Source organism: Rattus rattus, chromosome 3 (assembly GCF_011064425.1).
Source record: "Rattus rattus isolate New Zealand chromosome 3, Rrattus_CSIRO_v1, whole genome shotgun sequence".
Classification (NCBI taxonomy): Eukaryota; Metazoa; Chordata; class Mammalia; order Rodentia; family Muridae; genus Rattus; species Rattus rattus.
The window spans coordinates 2296386-2318201 of NC_046156.1; the positions used below are offsets into that span (position 1 = coordinate 2296386).

The 21816-nt window shown below is 37.5% G+C and overlaps 1 protein-coding gene across 2 annotated transcripts in view; it reads left to right on the forward strand.

Moving 5' to 3' along the window:
* Wls (Wnt ligand secretion mediator) overlaps positions 1–21816 on the forward strand; it is a 97290-nt gene that overhangs the window by 12712 nt on the left and 62762 nt on the right. For both annotated transcript variants that reach the window (XM_032897085.1, XM_032897086.1), the window contains exon 2: positions 21044–21316. In XM_032897085.1, coding sequence (XP_032752976.1) covers positions 21044–21316 — 273 coding nt within the window. The remainder of the gene's footprint in view (positions 1–21043; positions 21317–21816) is intronic.

Below are 21816 nucleotides of genomic sequence, written 5' to 3' on the forward strand. Positions count from 1 at the left end.
AACTTTAATGAGATAATGTGGAAACCATTAGTCCTGTACTTGTTTGTGGCGTAGCCTTTTGCCCTTTTTAGGTGCCTTTCCCAGGCATATCATTATTTTAAGTTTTTCTTTGGTATTCACTTTGTTATTTAATTACCTGTTTAAAAGTATAGAACCATGTTTTTTATAATAATGCCAGATAATTTAAAGAGTCTGCCCCTACACTAGAGGGAAAGGTTAAAAGTAAATATCTGTTTTTCAGAAACAAAAGCAGGAAAAAACATGGAGGTTGTGCAGGACCAAAAGGTTTGCCATGACCTTTATCATGCTTCATGGAGTATATGTTAAATCTAGGCAATGCATTTGATATTCCTGATACCTCACAATTGTAAAGAGCTTTTATCCTTCTTCAAAGTGCTTTTGTAGAAATCCACCTTATTTGATCTTGCCAACAGCCCAGGATAGGCCAGTCCACCAGGGAGCTTCACATTTAAAGTCATGGGATCTGAGAAAAGAACTATGTTTATGGTATGTTTTGTTTGGTAAGGTGTTAAATTTGTGGTGATTAAAACTTGGAAATTTGGAATTTTATTGACTACGTGGTAAAAGATAAAAGAGTAAAAAGGCACAGTTGTTTTTTTTAAATGTAGATTGTTGTTGAAATACTTATACATCTATTATTTTTTGAGCTCTCTTTTAGAAGTGAATGTTGTCTGTAGTCCATTTTCTTCATCTTTCTTCATATAACTTATAGTTGCTCCAGTGAATGATTGTTAGATGTCTCTTTAAGTATTGTTTTGGTAAACTATCGTCTGTTCAAACTGTCAGATGTTTTTCTCTTTCTCTCAAGTTCTTTGATACTCTGGTAAATTTTAGAGGAGCCAGAAAACACTCTCAAGATATGGGGGAAAGGGCTGGGGAGATGGTTCAGTGATTAAGAGCACTGACTACTCCTCCAGAGGTGCTGAGTTCAATTCCCAGCAACTACATAGTGGTTCACAACCATCTGTAATGGGATCTGATGTCCTCTTCTGGTGTGCCTGAAGACAGCTACACTGTGTGTGTGTGTGTGTGTGTGTGTGTGTGTGTGTGTGTGTGTGTGTGTGTGTATAAAGTAAACAAATCCTTTAAAAGATACGGGAAAAGCCAGTTGACTAGGTTTTGTTGAAGTTTCGTCACGTGATATGAACTCTTTTGTGATGTGTTTTTCTTATGTGTGCAATGCCAATAGATAGCCACTTGGGTATGTGTGATGTATCACAAAGCATCACAATTAAATTATTCAGTGTCCTTTGACTTAAGTTCACAATATTTTCAGAAGAGAAGCTATTATAGAATATTTTGAAAATCTTTGTAATTGAATTATTATTTGCATCTTATTGTTTAATTAGCAGTTTCAATTCTGTGGATTTACTTTTAAAGAATGATGATCAGAAATGACCACCACATAACCCATTAGCTAAGTCTGGAGTGCACAACTCCATGTTTGTTGTCTAATATTGGGCATTGCTTAAATTTTTAAAGTCTTTGTTAATGTGCCGAGCATATCTTACTCTTTTCCTTTACGATCCTTTGGTTGACTGTTTTCGTAAGCTTCCTATTTAGTGACTTGATTTGCTTCTTTCCTTCAGTGTTGTGTTTTCAGTTGATCGTTTCGGGAATGAAAGAGTTGAAGATTCGGAAAAGGAAGAATTCACTGGAAGTTTTGTTTAGTTTCATGGTTTTTGTTCTTGTTTTGTTTTTTAGAGGTAGCTTAGTTATCTTCAACTTTCATTCATTCTTTCTTTTTTTTAAAGATTTATTTATTTATTATTTCTTTTACATGAGTACACTATAGCTGATCCCATTACAGATGGTTGTGAGTCACCATATGGTTACTGGGAATTGAACTCATGACCTTTGGAAGAGCAGTCAGTGCTCTTAACTGCTGAGCCATCTCTCTAGTCCCCTAGCTTCAACTTTCTACTCAAGACATAGAGTCAGCAGAGAGGAGCCAATTCCAAGACAGCCAGAGTTATGTAGAGAAACCCTGTCTCAACAGAAAGAAAGAAGGAAGGAAGGAAGGAAGGAAGGAAGGAAGGAAGGAAGGAAGGAAGGAAGGAAGGAAGGAAAAACGCTATTTAAAACTGAATGCATGTGTTTAGTTATCACTGTTGAACACTGAGAGAGTGGTAATTCTTAGGATTTGACTGAATTTCCGATGTTGAAACAAAGTTCATTGTACCATATGCTGAGTTGCATGCATATGAAAGGTAAGTGACCACAGGGTGTCCAAGCCTCTGAAATGAATTTATTGAAGAGAATTTTTAAGGATTGTACAAGCAGAATAGTATCTCAAGGGATAGCTGGAAATTTCCTTAGTGTATATGATGACTCATTGGAAGTTTCTAGAGAATATGAGGCAGAATAAGCAGCAACTCAGCACATGTTACTACAGTTTTCTAACTGTATTAGCTCTGGGCTACAGAAGAGTATGCATACCTAGATCTTGTCTTTGAGCAACTTCAATTTGATTAGAAAGACAAGACCAATAAAACAAGTTTCTGTTAAGGCCGAAGTTAGCTGCAATAGACCAAGAGCTCTAAGCATATTTTATATAAAATTAAATATATTTTCGAATAATTGAAGTCTGGTATAGATTGTCAAAAATTGGTTGATTAATTGGAATACAATTTGATATACATAAATGAAGACAAGATTTATATCATTCAGCATTCTAAATTAATAATTAACTTAATCGAAAAATCCTGTGTCTAGTATAAAGAAGTCTGCCTTGAGTGTCATTTGTCTCTCTGGACATCCAGTCCTTCATACTTCTTCTGTCTCTACTTGGAAACATTTCCTTTGACAATTAAAATAGGGGCATCCTTTCCTCAAAGCTAAATATGTTCATCAGTCTTTCCACCCACCCATAATTTTCTTTCTTTCTTTCTTTAAATTAAATCAAATTAAATTTTTAGATTAAAGTAGGGCAAATCTTGAGTCTTTTGTTTATCTGTGAATCAGATATTTATTTTAAGATTTACTTTTATTTTATGTGTATAGGTATTTGGGTTGCATGTTTGTCTGTGCATTGTGTGCATGTCTGGTATCCATGGAGGACAGAGAAGGGTCAGGGATCCCCTGGAACTGGAGTTATAAGTTGTAAGCTGCCATGTGGGCACTGGAAATAGAACCCAGGTCTTTTGGAAGAGCAACCAGTGTTCTTAAACACTTATCAGAGGTTTGTTGTAGATGACAATTAAGGCATATTTTCCACTTCACAAAATTCTGGAAAATATAGATCACAGGACAGGATCATCTCATCTGTGATAAGGAGAGAATGCACTTGGTAGAAAACTCCTGAGCTGATCTTACATAATGAATCAAGTGATTGTCAACTTCAAGATCTAGACTTGCGAAAGAAGACAATGTATGTGAAGTATCTGATTTTAACATTGAATCAAAGTACAGGTAAGGTAAATATTTCAGGTTAGTAAAAAGGCTGAGGCAATTATAAACATATTGTTAGAAAGACACAGCAACGTATAATATAAACAGGTATATTATCTGAGCACCATTATACTCTAGGCAGTCTGCTAAGTGTTTTATATTCATTAGTTCAATCCCTTTGAACTATTGATTGGGAACTAGATTCTTTGGCTGACTTGGTTTTACATTTTAAGTTCTAGAAAAACTGAAGTGTCTTTAAGTCACTGATTTGGACTCTTTTACTTGTTCATTGTATTTCTTTAAAAAATTTTCTTCTAACTAGGAGTGGCAGGTGGCACACGCTTTTATTCCCAGCACTGGGGGGTACGGGGTAGAGAGCAGGGGCAAGATCATCTCTGGGTTTGAGGCCAGCCTGTTCTACAGAGCTAGTTCCAGTACAGTCAGGGCTACACGGAAAAACTCTGTTTCAAAAAAAGTCCAAAGCAACAACAATAAAAAATACTTCTAAAAGAAACAGAGTTTGGAGGGCAAAAGCTGGAGGAGGCTGCAAATTGACCAGAAAGTTGACAAGTCCCTGTAAGGACTGGCATTGTGTTAACCATTGTGGCCAAATCCATTCAGCTTAGGGCCTCTGTCTGTATTTCCCTTGGTGAATTCTTCTACTGAATGTCTCATCATCCTTTGTTAAGATGAGGTTCTGCTAGTTCTGTCTGCTTTGACCACATAAATGTTTTACGAACTCTCACAGACTGGCAAGATTGTTTGTGTGGGTTGTGAACAGATTGTGTGGGTGATAACACAAGTAGGAAAGGACTCAGTAATCAAAAAGAAGTTGGGGGGTGTGTGTGTGCTCTTTCTCTGTCTCTCAGAATGGAGCTTGGACACAAAGAGAACTTCGTTAATCATGATTCCTTTGTAATCAATCAGAATGGAGAAGCACTTTTTAAAAACCACCACTGTTTGGTTCACTGTCTCGGCTGAGTTAAGCCAACTACGAAATACATAATCGAATGGTTCAAATTTTCCCAGACAAAGCCTGGCAGAATCAAGTCATGCTAGCTAAGGTACTGGCTTTGCCAAAGCTTTTCATGGTGGCCAGCTTTTATTTAGATGGTAAACATTTAATGGTGGTGAAAAAATAGGAAAGAGATTTGTAAGACTTTGGAGTTTGATGAATTTATCAGACTTGAGTCACTTTGAACTAAGCCTTTAAAATAAGTACAGAATAGAGAGTCAAATTATCTCATTTACTAGATAAATTTGGAAAACTTGCTTTATCTTTTGGAGATTCCTTTGTTAGAAATCAAAGGATAATAATCTTTAGTGCTCATTTAATCAGCGTTGTGAAAGACAGAAACTACTCTTGAGAACCCTACACATAAAGAAATAAAGGAGGGACTGGAGAGATGGCCCAGTGGTTAAGAGCACTGACTGCTCTTCCAGAGGTTCTGAGTTCAATTCCCAGCAACCACAGGGTGGCTCAGAACCATCTGTAGTGGGATCCAGTGTCCCCTTCTGGTGTGTCTGAAGACAGCGACAGTGAACTCGCACTTGTGAAATAAATAAATCTTAAAAAAAAGAAAGAAAAGAAAAGAAAAAAGGGAGATTCTCTTTGAATTCTTCCTATTTCCTAGGGAAAGGTGAATCTGTATAGTTTTGTTGTTGTTTTTTTAGGAAAACTTGTTATTCTTTCAACCTGTATCTTTTTTTTTTGTCGTTTGTTTGTTTTTGGTTTTGGTTTTGGTTTTTTCGGAGCTGAGGACCGAACCCAGGGCCTTGCGCTTGAACCTGTATCTTTTTACAAGGGAGGCTATATGCCTTGCTACAGATTAATTTCCTGGTACTTGTGAGGACAAGCTTGGAAATTTACAGTGTGGGTGGTTTATAAGAAAGAACTTTGAATTTATCCCTGCTGTATCCATTCAATCCATCAGTCTAGTGGTGAGATGTTTTATAATGAATTGTTGATACTGAAGAAGTGAGTGATGGAAACAAAGGCAGCAGTAGTGTTAAACAAAGGGCCTGCCTATTTATTGTTATCTAGCTATTCCCTACTTATCTTTCAAAAGTGAAACATAGTCTCAAACCCAAAAATAAAGTGGCCATAAATCCTAGAAATCTAAGTGTCATTTATTTGAAAGTGTTTCCCTTCTAGGCTAAAGTTTTCCTTTTTTCTCAGGAGCAACTGCTGGTATTTTCTTCTCAGTAAAAATTTCTAGCCTTCACTTTCCCTTAGCATTTTCAACAGGAAATCCATACTTTGCTAATTATTTGGAGCAAGAGATTTTTATTTCAGTGACATGTTGCTCTTTAAGTTTCAGAACATTTAATTATTTAATCCAGTTTACACACTTCTACAGATGGACATTCTTTCTTAAACCTCAGTGGAAAGTGCTTCAGTGATCACATTTAATATCTTCATGTAAATCCTGGATTTTTCCATTTGGAAGAATCTAGAACATGTATTTACTGTGTTTTTTTATGATAGTGTGTCACATAATTGAAAATCTGCTATTTTCCTTTTCTTCTCTGCATGAGATACACCTTTTCTACTTTAGTTAGACACCTAACCACGCTAACTATTCCTTTTCTGGTGATTGCATTTAAGGTCAAGGTTAAATGTGCTTTCACTACCATGGTTACTAGTTACTGCTTGCTGTTTCTACTTAGAGAAAACCAACAATCTTCCTCTTTTCAATAGGAACTCCATAATTAAAAAGTCAATGTATGGTGGGAGAGACATGGGAGGAAAAGAGGAGGGGCAGGATCAGGTATGGAAGGAAGCACGATGGTGATATACAAAGGATCAGGAATTTGAACAGAGGTGTGTAGCAATGGGGTATGGGGAACTGGGCATAGTCACCAGCAAGTCCCAGATGCCAGGAAATCAAGAGGCTCCCAGGACCCAGTGGGGACGACATTAGCTGAAATGCCCAATGAAGTGGAGGGAGAACCTGTAGAAACCATATCCAGAAATTAGGCAAGTCCTCCGGTTGGGGGATGGGACCACCCACTCATCTCAGATTTTTAATCCAGAATTGCTCCTGTCTAAAAGAAATAAGGGGACAAAGTGTGGAACAGAGACGAAAAGAAAGTCCATCCAGAGATTGCCCAACTTGAGGATCTATCCCATATGCAGACAAGAAAGCCAGACAGTATTGCTGATGCCAAGAAGTGCTTGCTGAGAGAAGCCTGATTTAGCTGTCTCCTGAGAGGCTCTGCAGAGCCTGACAAATACAGATGTGGATGCTCACAGCCAACCATTGGACTGAGCATGGGAACTCCAAAGAAAGAGTTAGGGAAAGGACTGAAGGAGCTGAAAGTGTTTACAACCCCATAGGAATAACAATATCAACCAACCAGACCCAACCAGAGCTCCCAGGGACTAAACCGTCAACCAAAGAGTAAACATGGAAGGACCCATGGCTCCAGCTACATATGTAGCAGAGAATGGCATTGTCTGGCATCAGTGGAAGGAGAGGCCCTTGGTCCTGTGAAGGCTCGATGCCCCAGTGTAGGGGATGCCAGGGCTGTGAGGTGAGAGTGAGTGGGTGGGTGGGGGAGCACCCTGGGTAGGGAGATTGGATAAGGGGTTTCCGGAGGGGAAACCAGGAAGGGTATAACATTTGAAATGTAAATAAATAAAATATCCAATTTAAATAAAATTTCAGTTATCAACACCAACTTAACTGAATAAAAATGTAACCCAATAGAATAAACCTGTATTTCTTCTAGGAGAACATTCATTGGCTCCAGTCAGCTTCCTATTACTATCCCAAAGGATACCTTGGTTAACAGGTTACTATGTACTCAACAACTATAATTTTCTTACACAAAGTTGAGTCAATGTCAAATCATTGGCCCTATTCCTTCTAAAACTTGCAATTTAAAGATGGACAGGGAGAGATACAAGAGTTAACTGCCATTTAGAAAAGTTAAAATAAAAACAAAATATTTGTCACTATTGAATTGACAAATAGTTTCCATTTAAGTCAAGGGAACTCTATTTCTTTTGTTTTAAAACAAGTGACAAAGCATCCCTTTGCAACTACCCAGAAGTATGAAATTAAAGATGGGGACAATATGGGAAGCTGAGCATTTGATAGACAGCCACATCCTGATAGAAAGTTGTTTGAATAAAGACTTTTAGCTGTAAAAGAAATCTGGAATGGCTTACAGGGCATACCCCCCCACATACACACCCTGAACATACTCTTAAAATACAGGAAGTGTGAGTTCAGAAAGCAAGGACACCACCAGGTTAGAAGGGCATAAGCAGGCACCTTGCCTACAGATGTCCATGCTAGAATTTGGAAAACTAGAAAAAACACTTTTAATTAGTTGGTTGATTGATTCAGACAGTTCTTGCTGTGTAGTTCTGGCTGGCCTGGAACTTAGAAAACCATCTTCCTCAGCCTCTCAGTGCTACTTTGGAAGCCATGTGCCACCATACACTTGGCATTAGAAGGAACACTTTACAGGATCACTCCTACCTTTGTCTTCTTCAGCCCTTTGCTTCTCTAGCCAAGGACACATTCCCACAATTATCTTGGTTTCTACTTTGTTGTCCCTGCTAAAGGCATAAGAGCCGTACAAAGAATGAATGATTTTTATTTAGAGACTTTCTCCTCCTTAAGGAACACTCTCCTTTATGATCTCTCTCCCTCTCTCCTTCCCTTCCCTCCTGTCCCTACCTCCTTCTCTCCCTCTCCCTCATCTCCCTATCTCCGCCTGTACCCAGTCACAAGGCAGACAGGAGATCTTCTGGGAGAATTAGTGGCCTCCAGAGCTTTGTCTGAATGGGAATAGAGGAGCTCCACTTCTCCCAGAGAAAATTTTGAAGTCTTAGTTACCAGGTCAAAATAGCCTTTCCCTAACTTAGACCAGGAATACCTGCCTTCAATCAAAATGATATTTGAAGATTAATCTGCTTGGGCTGAGTGGAAGAAATAAGGAGAACAAATTAGTTTGCATGAATAATTATATATAATACAATAATAATCAAAACTTTGAAATTTGAAAAATGTAATGATTCTGAGTGAAATAGTTAACAACTTCAGAAATATTTATTTTTCCAAGAGCACTTAGCAATAAAAACAAGAAAATAACAATGCACAGATACTTTCTTTTATGACTCTAAAAAAGGAGGTTGAGTTAACCTTTGAATAATTGCAGTTAAAAACTTACACTCACCATTGCTATACTTTTAAAAATATAAATAACTTATTTACCTAGGACACTCCATCTTGTTCTACAAAGTCATTTTAAGCTACTAGAAATATCAGCTCATAGTAAAGGAATGATAAACAGACTGATTTAAAATAGATATCAGAAACAATAAATAAATAATGCCAGGCTTTCATGTGAACTATGTTAGTAAGAACCTCAGTATCTACTTCACCTTGGAACGTAGTGAAAAACCTTCATTGCCTGGAAGGTAGGCCAAGTATAGTGATACAGGACCATAATTCCAGCACTCAGGAGGCTGGTTCAACCTAGAAAGACAGGTCCTCCGACCCACAAATATTTACAACTAAAGTGTGTACCTAGTGGAAACTCATACAATACTTGGTGTGTGCTTAAGTTTTCAGTGCCAGACAGCCTAAGCAGGATGGAAGAAAGCATAAGAAAGGGAAATTTAGTATCTGAACTGAAAAAGACTAGATGTGTATGTTATTGACACACCTGTAACTTTTATTCAAACGTCCCCAAAGCCCTTGGTTGGCATAATAGGATCCTATCTAAGATGAGAAGTTGGCTTTAAACTGTCTTAACCTAGGCTGGCCTTGAACTCATGAAAATCCTTCTGCCTCAACCATAGAAGTTGGATTTTTAATATAGTTCTCTGAGACATTCTTCTTGACCTTTGCTAAATTCAAAACCCTTAATTTCCATTAAACAGAAATACATCAATAGACTGTACAACTTAAGTAGATGGATATCATTATTTGGTTGAATTGTAATGTTCCAGACTGTTAATAACTCTGTGAACCAAACCTGTGCATCAGTCAACCAAGATAAATCCCCGAAAACACTGCTGTTGCTCTTAGCCAACATTTAAGTCTGAAAAGTGTCTCTGAACGACAGCTCAAGGAGTTCAGCTACAGAAAATGCAAATACTTGTGTTAAACTGATTTAGCATTTAGGAATTAACTCAGTTTCTGTAGCTATAATGTTCAGACACGTGTTAACACTGCGTTTACTTTAAGGATGAAATTATCATGCACTTCAACCGTGCTAATTAAATCTTACCAGATTACTGAACAAATTATTATTTCACAATTAAGGAACAGTTACTTCAAAGTAAAAGTGCATCTGCAGAGACAAGAACTAAGACAGGACTTTAGAATTACCTTAGCTGTGCCCTTTCGAACAGAATGGGGTATACTTAGTGAGATGCAATTCATTTTTTATAATAATTCTTGAAACCTACTTTCAATGAATAATCACACTAATATCTGTTCTAGGAAACCTATTTATTGAATAAAGCAAGAAGTCGTCTACACTAAATGACTACTACCAAGACATATAAACAAATACGCTGCTTGTTCCAACTTGTTCTCACATTCACCCAAACAGTAGCCATCAACACACACCATGTATACAACATACGGATGCAAATATACACAAACAGGAATGCATATACATTCACATGACAGCACAGACACACATGCATTCACAAAGCAACACATAGATGTCCACACATTTCAAATAGCAACAAACAGAGACAGACAGACAAACAGACAGACAGACACACCATTCAAAAAACAATTCATAGAAACACGTAACATACAGCTGGGTATAGTGTCATGCTTTTTTAATCCCAATACTGAGAGGCAAACAAATATGTGGGTTTTTAGATATATTCCACATGGTCACACACAGACTCACACATATGCCTATATACTAATTCCCAGGTGTACAGGCTCACCCACATGCAATACAGATGCGCATACATACATGTTAACTACATAGCAACATGCATCCTATATAGCAATACAGACATAGTTCACACACATAGTAATAGACAGACAAACACAATAACAAATATACTCCACATAAGAACACACAGATGTAGCCACATGGCAATATACACATGAATATGGCAAAACAGATGCACACACCCCACATATCAACAGAAAGATACACATGCATGGCAACATGCAGGAATACACACACACACACACACACACACACACACACATCGGGTCCACACACAGGTGTACGCTGTAAAGATGAACTAACTGAGCTGTTCCATTTGACAGGATTTAGAACCAATTTGAAAATAAGTCTCTGGGCACGTCTGTGAGAGATTACCTCAGTTAGGTTAATTAAAGTAGGAATACCTAGTGTAGGTGTGGCTGACATCATTCCGTGGGCTATTCCTCCTCAATTTCAGGAAAAGGAAAGAATAATCGTAACAGCAGAGTTCATCATCTCTCTCTGCTCCCTGACTGTGGACACAAAGTAAACAGAAACCTCAAACTCCTGACCCCATGATGGACTGACTACACTAAGACTGTAAGCTGAAATAGCTCTTACTTCCTTGCTTTTATCTAGGATGTTATCACGGCCACTAGAAAAGTAGCTAGTGCACACGTGTGTATGGCAACAGGTTTACATGCACCTAACAGGTTAGCACATGCAACTCATATGTTAACATGCAAGTGTATTCACATGATAACCTACATCTCCTACATAGCAGCACACAAATATACACAGACATGCAACCCCATGGCAACAAACATAAATATCCACAGAACAGCACACAGTCCATGACTATCAAAAGCTGAATGCAAAGTAACTTACTCTTACGAAAAATATTTCTCTGTGACACAAAGCTGTGAATGAATGACACTGACAGTTTAACACCAACTTTCAGAGATTGCAGCAGTCCAATTAATTATGGCAGGACAGTAGCGGTGCATGCCCTTGATCTCAGAACTGGAAGGCAGAGGCAGGTAGATCACTTTGAGGCTGAAGTCAACAGAGCAAATTCCAGGACAGCCAAAGCTACACAGAGACTTTGTCAGAGGGTTGGGGGGGGGGGAGAAAAGAAAAAAAAGAAGAGAAAAAAAGAGAAAGAAAATAAATTTGTGTTTACGTCTCAAGCAGATGAGTATTTTAAGTGGTGGACCTATAACCTCTCAGTTGTGCGTGGTGCCAAGATAGAAGAATAGAATTGCTTTAATGGAAGCCACCTGTCACACATCACAGTACTTCCTCAGCTTGGACCCTCTAAATCGAAGTGCTATAGGACAGAGTCAAGATCTTACATAGTATGTGAAATGCTATGGCAAACATGAAATTATATGAGACTGAATATTGGTGCCAGTTTTTTTTCTTTTTGAATAAAATAATAAAATGCACATAAAAGGTCCTTGGAGAGGTTCAGCACATACAGATCTGCATGCATTAGACAAGCTAATTAGCAACCTGAAGCCTAAATTTGTGTTCAAAAACCAATACTCGCCTTTAGTAACTAACAAAGAAAGGCTGAATCAAGAAATCTGATAGAAGTACGTAAAATTACTAACTCTAAGCTATATTCCTGGAAAAAAGTCTGTTATTACATCACTCCATGATGCTTAAGCAGCAAAAATTAAACACACATGAAATGAGCACAAAAGGCTTCCACAAAAAGACCAAATGACTCATCTGTTAATACTTAACGCTCTGCAAACCAGACATTTAAGTTACATTTCCAAACTTGTGCCAGTGCCTCAAAATCTATAACTTGTTAGCCAAAATGCTATGTGGAATGCAGCCAAGATGTGGGAAGAAAATCAGTGCCACAGTACACTACCCTGTGTCCTGATCACAGAACAGCAGTTAGGCACAGTCTTCGTGTAAGAGGACTGGAGTCCTCAAAACCGCTCTGGCAGAGCTGTAGGTGTGGGGAACAATAAAAGGCAAATAACTGGTTCTACTTCTTGAACAAGTAAACCACAGTACACATTACATTGTGACTTTAGAATTAGGAAACTCCAAAATGAATTAATCTCCCAAGAGAAACATCTGCTGTGAAGTACAATTTTCTAATATTGGCTATTCATAATTTGTTACCCGACATCTATTATCTACATATCATAGAGGCTCTGATTTTATCTTTATCATTAATACTACTGAAGATGAACCATAACTAATACATGAATTGTAAAACACTTTCATTTTTAAAGTTCCACAAAGAAGGTAAAATATGAAGCTCCTGAAAATACATTCAACTCATCTAAACCTAAAGGATATCCTCCCACACTTATTTGGTTCTTGGGTATAACTTTTGGGATGTCAGACTAGAAGACACATGACTCCAGGTAAGGAACCCAGTGTAGCTATTAGAAGAATAGAGTTACATAATTTGTAGGCAAGAATGAGAAAGAATTATGTTAGAGACAGATTGGCTTCAGAGCACCTTAATAGAGAATTTACTAATATTTTAGGTAAGCACAGAATAGCACTGTTTGGCTCAGGAAAGAGTGAGTTCTCTGTTCACAGTAAATTCAGAAACAAACAATGGAGAAATTAAAGAGTCTAAACTACAAACAAGTTTCATTTGGTTGCATCAAAAAGATAAATTCTCTTATGTGTATATGCATATGTGAAAGAATACAAAACAGCCAGTAAAGAGCCACAGTTTATTGATTTCTCTCTACTTTCTGACAAATTTCTAAAGGCATGTAAAAGTAATCAAAGAAATAAAGTACAGACAAGGACACGCAAGGTCCAGTTTTCCAGAATCATCATTTTCCTAGTTGTTCAAAGAAAGGGTAAGCTCTTATAATTTGTGAACTCCCTAGAATTAAACGAAGAGGTACAATTTAAACATGATCTACAGTATTAGGAATTTTTATGTTTCGATTACCACATAAGTGTTAAACATTTTAACAGTTTTATCACTTCTAGCTTCTACCTCAATTGCTATTTCCTTTGCCTAATTCATTAAGTGCTATGAGCCAGGATCAAAGAATTTCTCTGATTTTCCTTTGGTAATAATCAGTAATTATTGCTTCTTCTGGTGTCAGTGTTATCTGTATTATTACAAGATTCTGCTGAATATGTAGACTTCTAAACACTAGGAAATTATAAACTTCTAAAGGGGTGAGACTGAATCTTCCCTAGAATCCATGGAGGCTTAAACATATAAGTTCTGCAAACCCTGAATTGAACTATAGGTCTTTGTGGAGCTATTATGTTATAATAAACTGATTGACATTAACTTATGTGATTTACCAACAAACTTTTATCAAACACTTGGTAGGCATCACTGCAAGAATGCCATAATGGAGTAGGTGTATGGCCTTCTTGTATTAATACACACTGAAGACAGATACTGAGACGTAGTCTGGGCGATGCTATGACTTTATTTCATGCTTCCAGAGACATAGCAATACTCACAAGCCAAACCCAGATTCCCTTCTTACAAAACACTCAATATGTCTGTGTCAGTAAGTTTATAGCATGAATACTAAATTTTGAGGATTAAAATAAAAATTTCCTAAATTAACACCTCAGTCTAATAAAAGAAAGTCATTGACACATCAAAAGAAATAAGAAACAGTAGTCAAATGTGCTCCCAATGTTTGTGGCCAACACTGCTATTATAGTAGCATGTTTAGATAACTGGTTTTTACTACAGTTTTTAGAAAATGGAGCTCTCAAAAGGCTTTTTTAACTGACTCCAGAACTGCCCCTAAGCTTGCAGAACACAAGGTAAATGAGATACAAAGTAAAGCAAAAGGTCCACATCTCAGCCTTAAATGCAGATAATTAATGGTAGTAGGCCTGAAGATTTTATGACATTTTTATACACATTCTTAAGAATATATGGAGCTGGGGGTAGTTCAATTGATAAAGTTCTTGCCTCACAAGCATGAGTTCAGATCCCCAGCACTCACATAAAAGCTGGAAATGATAGTGTGAGTCTATAATCTAAATGCTGAGGGAGGAAAAGACAGGGGGATTCCAGGGGCTCACTAGTTAGCCGTTCTAGCCAAAAGAATAAGCTCTAGGTTTCTGTCTTAAAAAGGAAGATAGTAGTTAAAAGTAGAAGGCACCTGAAATTAACCTCTGACCTCTAAACATGCATGCATAATTCAGCTTGCCCATATATACATACATACAGCACATACACATAAACATGCAGATAAAGGGCACACAATAGAAAATATAACCCATTTTCTTAGGAACCTATAAGCAGCCATACTGAATGGGTTCTTGTAAAATACAACCAGAAGAAGGACAGGTAGAAGAAATTAGCAAAGAGGTTTATTCAAAGATCTATATGTTGGGATGTTTGGGAAGAGAGGTTAGGACTCTTGGAACAAAAAGGAAAGTTTCTATAGACATTTCTATAGATTATATGTCCTCTTCACTGTGTGTTGACACTGCAAATCAAAGAATTTATCAGATTATTTAAGATGAGTCTTTGACTGTGTGTTGTTTTGTTTTGGCAAAAAACTACTTATATTATCTGTAATGGAAGCTGATGCCCTCTTCTGGAGGGCATGAAGACAGCATAGTCATATACATAAGATAAATATACATATATGTAAAATAAATACATCTTTAAAAAAAGAACTATGGCATTAGACCCTTCTGTTGGTGGAGTTATGAGAACTCTTGCTTTACTCAATTATTCACTCTTCCCCCCCTTTTATTGGATATTTTACGTATTTACATTTCAAATGTTATCGCCTTTCCCCCTTCTCCCACCCCCCTCTCCCCCTGCTTCCATTAGGATGCTCCCATTCCTATTAGATGCTGAGAAAGCACTTGACAAAATTCAACACCCCTTCATGGTAAAAGTCTTGGAAAGATCAAGAATTCAAGGCCCATACCTAAACATAGTAAAAGCCATATACATACAGCAAGCCAGTAGCCAACATCAAACTAAATGGAGAGAAACTTGAAGCAATCCCACTAAAATCAGGGACTAGACAAGGCTGCCCACTCTCTCCCTACTTATTCAATATAGTTCTTGAAGTTCTAGCCAGATCAATCAGAAATCAAAAGGAGTTCAAAGGGATACAGATTGGAAAGGAAGAAGTCAAAATATCACTATTTGCAGATGATATGATAATATATTTAAGTGACCCCAAAAGTTCCACCAGAGAACTACTAAACCTGATAAACAACTTCAACAAAGTGGCTGGATACAAAATTAACTCAAACAAAGCAGTAACCTTCCTCTACTCAAAGGATAAACAGGCTGAAAAAGAAATTAGGGAAAAAAACACCCTTACAATAGTCTCAAATAATATAAAAGACATTGGTGTGACTCTAACCAAGCAAGGGAAAGAGCTGTGTGACAAAAACTTCAAGTCTCTGAAGAAAGAAATCGAAAAAGATCTCAGAAGATGGAAAGATCTCCCATGCTCATGGATTGGCAGGATTAGTATAGTAAAAATGGCCATCTTGTTATTGTTGAAAGCAATCTACAGATTCAATGCAATCTCCATCAAAATTCCAACTCAATTCTTCATAGAGTCAGAAAGAACAATTTGCAAATTCATCTGGAATAACAAAAAACCCAGGATAACAAAAATTATTCTCAACAATAAAAGAACTTCAGGGGTAATCACCATCCATGACCTCAAGCTGTATTACAGAACAATTGTGAAAAAATTATTCACTCTTTAAAGAAAAATTTAGTGCTGGAAAGGTGGCTCCATGACTATTAGTCCCTGTTGCTCTTATCAAGGACCTGACATGAACTCCCAGAACCAACATGGTGGTTTACAAAACCAGTTCCGGGGAATTCAATGCCTTCTGACTTTTGCAGGTACCAGGTGGGCTGTGGTATACTTACATGCAAACAAAATACTAACAGTACAAATAAGTAAACCTAAAAAATAATAAAAATTTTAAAATGTACACTTCACTCAGTCATTCCACAATATTCCTTGTCATGGAGTAACTAGGATTTCATGTCCCCAGAAGTCCACACCCATTTTAATCTGTTGATATGCCAGCCTGGCTACATCAGGTTGCCATTTACCAATTGTGAAAAATAGCAGAGCTATCCACCTGTATATCATTTCTTAAGTGTCACAGATTATCCTGGGAATTTAACATGAACTTTTTTCATCCATACATAGATATAAATAGTAAACTGGGTAAAGTGAGTCTCTGAAAACTACTTACCTTATGTCACAGTCAATCAGTAAGTGCTTTACTGGGGATGAACTCATTTCCATCTGGATTTTCTTCTAATGAGAAAAGTGGACAAAATTGATGCATGTGAAATGTATTTGTCATAAGTCACTTAAGATAAAATGGTGAGGTCAGTGACCAGCTTGTGTGAAGTTCTATTCCCAGTATGGAGCTGACTACCATTCACAGCTTTGCTATAAGGACAGTCATTCATTGACTTTTTTATTGGATATTTTATTTATTTACATTTTAAATGTTATACTTTTCCCAGTTTGCCCTCCGGAAAACCCCTCTCCCATTTCCCCTCCCCCTGCTTCTATGAGGAAGCCACCTCACAGCCACCCACCCACTCACATCTCACAGCCCTGGCATTCCCCTACCCCGGGGCATTGAGCCTTCACAAGACCAAGGGCCTCTCCTCCCATTAATGCCAGGTAAGGCCATTCTCTGCTACATGTGAGGCTGGAGCCATGGGTCCTTCCATGTGTACTCTTTGGTTGGTGGTTTAGTTCCTTGGAGATCAGGGGGGTCTGGTTGATTGATATTGTTGTTCTTCCTATGGGATGCAAATCCCTTCAGCTCCTTCAAGTCCTTTCCCTGTCTCCTCCAGTGGGGTCCCCATGCTCAGTCCAACTCTTGGTTGTGAGCATCTGCATCTGTATTTGTCAGGCTCTGCCAGAGTCTCTAAGGGAGGCATCCATATCAGGCTCCTGTCAGCATGCACTTCTCGGCATCAGCTTTCCTGTCTGTATATGGGATGGATCCCCAAGTGGGGCAGTCTCTGGATGGCCTTTCATTCTGTCTCTGCTCCACACTTTGTCTTATAAATCCTCTCTTCAGTATTTTGTTCCCCCTTCTAAGAAGGACTGAAGCATCCACACTTTGGTCTTCCTTCTTCTTGAGCTTCATATCATCTGTGAATTGTATCTTGGGTATTCCAAATTTTTGGACTAATATCCACTTGTCAGTGAGTGCTTACCATGTGTGTTATTTTGTGACTGGGTTACCTCACTCAGGATGATATTTTCTAGTTCCATTCATTTACCTAAGTATTTCATGAAGTCATTTTTTTAAATAGCTGAGTAGTACTCCATTTTGTAGATGTACCACATTTTCTGTGTCCATTCCTCTGGGTTCTTTCCAGCTTCTTGCTATTATAAATATGGCTGATAGCTAGAATTTTTATATCACATTATTCTACTCACTCCTTCTCCATCTCAAATAATCAACTGTTCCCCTTTCTCAGGTTAAATGCAGCATTCATCATAATTATACTAATATTTATAGTAATTACCTATTTCTATATATTTTTAATCATTCATATATCTCACATTATTGGTGCCTATAGGTCTACGCCAGTATCTGACAGTGTCTAGCATGTAATATAAAGTAATCAAATATAAAGTAATGTGGTTGAAGGATCATTTTTTTTCCTATGCGGTAGGTTACCGGCCTTGAATGTGTCCAGCCCTTACTGATTTCATATCACTTTAAAATTCAAGTAGTGTCATATTTCAGAATATGAATCCTATAATGGATAAAAGGAGTCAATAATATAGAAATGCAGATAGGAGAAGAAAATCTAACCTGTGTTTGATGTAACAATGTGAACAGAGCAAAAACTGAGCCAGCATTCTTATGAATACTTTCTATAGCTTACCTGCTTGCATGCATACATACCTTCAGGGTTCTCAGCCACCAATATGAGAGGTTAACAGTCCACAGTGGTAAGGCATATTTGGTTTTTGTTACATTTTCCTTCTTGCTAAATTGTATTTGAAAGAATCAGCTTCTATTTCTTATATTTCCAGTTAAATTGTATTCTATGGATGTGTACAGAAGACATAATTAGTGCTGAGGCAGCTAGGTGATGCTACTTTACTAGTCTGCAAATACTGAATGGTAATTGTTTTTAGTTTTTATTTGAGCAAACATGACTTGGTTTGATGACCTCAATCAGGGTCAAGGGATTCCTTTTTAACACTATTGATTTTCAGACTCATAGTAGGGACTAAGACTTTTGTTGACAATGGACTATTCAAAAGACATATTGCAGATAATTTTGACTTTATCTAGTTCTTTTGTCATACTATAAAATCATTTTCAAAAAGAACTTAAAGTGATTTGTTTGTTTGTTTCTATTTGGTTGGTTTTGGTTCTGATGAGAGAGGATCTCACTCTGTAGGTCTGACTCTTCTGGAATTCACTCGTAGACCAGACTAACCTCGAACTCACAGAGATCCTCCTGCGTCTGCCTCCTGAGGTCTAGGATTAAAAGACTGTACCACCATGCCTGCCTTATTTCAAACATATTTTGATTCTAAATACTGCTTTATGAACACGAGGTCACAATTTTGGTAGCATCTAATGATACCCAGAAGCCAGAACAAGTTGCATATTTGGCCTTTCTTTTCTTTCTATGCTATCTACACTACATCCACCCTTAGCTACAGGTAATGTGTCATCCCGAGTTGTAAAGATGTCGCCAAGTAACTGTAAGTGTCTATGCTTGCATATCAATGTGTTTTTACTTTCTCAAATACTATAAACATTGTTTTTCTTTTGGGTACTAGTAGAAAAGCTGAAATGTTGAATTATGTGTAATTTTTAAGTTTTAAATGTTTTTGTGGCTCCCTTATTCCAGTGAATAAACATATTTCTTATTCTCATAGTCTAGTTATACATATGCTTTTGAAGTTTCTTCAGTGCCATTGCCAAGGTCTCTTCAAAAACATAAGTATTCTTGATAACTTTCTTTTAAAGATGACGTACTGTGTTAATAAAAATATGAAAACCAGGTTGGCTGCTACGCAGTCTCCCTCTCCCACACAAGCCACTGAGGATGAACAGTGCTCTGCCATTCCATGTGGAATGTGGTTTTGGAGATTGGCTGAGGAACTCAGCTGGTTATTTTCATTTTGTCTAATGAGTAAAAAGACTTGTTTTGTCAAGAAAAAGTAATTGAAAAAGATTAGGTTCATTTTTTGGAAGAATGGAGGTTTTTTTTTTTTTTTTTAAAGATTTATTAATTTATTATATATAAGTACACTGTAGCTGTCTTCAGATACACCAGAAGAGGGCATCAGATCTCTTTACAGATGGTTGTGAGCCACCATGTGGTTGCTGGGAATTGAACTCATGACCTCTGGAAGAGCAGTCGGGTGCTCTTAACCACTGAGCCATCTCTCCAGCCCCAGAATGGAGGTTTCTTAATGTAAGCATTTTCTGCAACAAATAATTTATGTCATTTAAAATGGAATTTATGACTTTTACCTCACTGTTGGTTTCCAACCACATTAAAATGGATCCAATTAAATGTGTTATTTGGTCTTTCTAACATCAGGGAACTGTTTAGCTGACCAAAATAGCCAATGTTTGATTGACTCATTTCTAATAATAAGCTAGACAGATGGCATTATATAAATTAGGTACACAAAATCTTTATGGTTGTATGGTTTTGAGTTTTGAAAAAAAGCACCCATAGCATGAATCCGTCGAGACACCATGCCTTTGGAGTCAGCATCCATATCCAAGGGCTTTCAGTTATAATTCTTTAATACAGAAGTTCCTAGCATGTTTTCTTGTTATTGGTTCATCTTTCTGAAAACACACTTACCACTAATATAGATATTATAGTATTAGCACAACTTTTGCCATTACTATAGATATTAATACAACACTACATATTAAGTAAAAATAATAATGTTTAATGCTTTTTAAAAAGTAGTTTCTTTTCTCTAGGGGTATTATAGGGGTATTTTAAATGTTTTAAACTTGGAATTATACTTTGTGATTTTAATATTATACTCATAGTCATTTTATAATGAAATATTGCTTCAATATATTTTTCAAATTTGCTTTTCTGTCTTGATGAGCATGAGCAGTAGCTTAGTTTTAGAAGTATTAATATTTGAGTATCTATCTTCAAACAGGTACTGAACTAAGTAGGATTTTGAAGTCAGCGTTGTTCCGTTTGAATATAAAAAGCAGTGGTTATGAATGATAGAGCTAAGAGAAACCTTGGAAGCTTGCCAACCTGTTTCTTAGATGAGAGCCCTGAAGCTACCACAGACCCTAACCCTAACCCTAACCCTAACCCTAACTTGTCAGCCAGGTCTCAGGTGCAGCATCTGAGTTCAGAGACTTCCCTCTGCAGTGCTTCTCTCTCAGCCTCCCAGCTCTTGGGGCACACCGGAATTTTGTGACAAAGATTTGAGTGGATATGGTAACTGAATTAGATTGCTTACAAGTATATGGTGTAATTAACTGGAAGTACAATGGAAGGCTTGTGGAGATAGTTTCATGGCTCTCTGGAGGCGACAGGAGGGTCCTCACTTGGTTTTGGAGGAGCTCAGAGAGTGGTTGCTCCCCCGCTGTAGATGGCAGTGTACAGCTGAAAGGAAGGCAGAACTGAAAAGAGTATCAGCTAGAAGTGGCCACTTCAGTAGAATCTTTTCTAAAGAAAACACTCTCTTTTCAGCTCCAGCACCCACAACGGCAGTGTCCTATGTGGCAGCAAAATGTGTGGATGTCCGGAAGAACCACCATAAAACAAGATGGCTGATGCCCTGGGGACCAAACAAGTGTAACAAGATCAATGACTTTGAAGAAGCAATTCCAAGGGAAATTGAAGCGAATGACATTGTGTTTTCTGTACACATTCCCCTCCCTTCTATGGAGATGAGCCCATGGTTCCAGTTTATGCTGTTTATCCTGCAGATAGACATTGCTTTCAAGCTGAACAACCAAATCAGTAAGTACTCCAACTGCTATGGTCATCTCTGGCAATTTTCTTCCTAGAAGTGGTAATGATGATGCTAACTCAGATAGTTATTAGATGTTTCCTGCTTCCTGTGCATTTTCTGAGCCTTTTGTCTGAATGAACCCACTTAATCTTTCCAAATCCCTTGAGACAAATATCACTTTGGGATATATATATATGGTTAGGTTTAGGGTATATCCTGGTAAGGTTACCCACAGTCAGACCCAAGACTATAAAGGTTTCAGTACAAAGGTGCTTTAGCTACTAAACACCTTCCCCTTCTAGGACCAAAGGGGGCAAACCTCAGTAAAGGGAGGCCCTTTGTGTTTATGATTTTTATGGAGTGAGACTGTGACCTTAGAAAAAGATATTCAAATGGGGTTGCTAGCCCAGGAGTACCCATGATCCCACTAAAACATTTTGTTGTTAATTTAATTCGTTTATTTTTCCAATTTATTTGTTTGTACCTAGGGATAGTATAGAGAATCTTT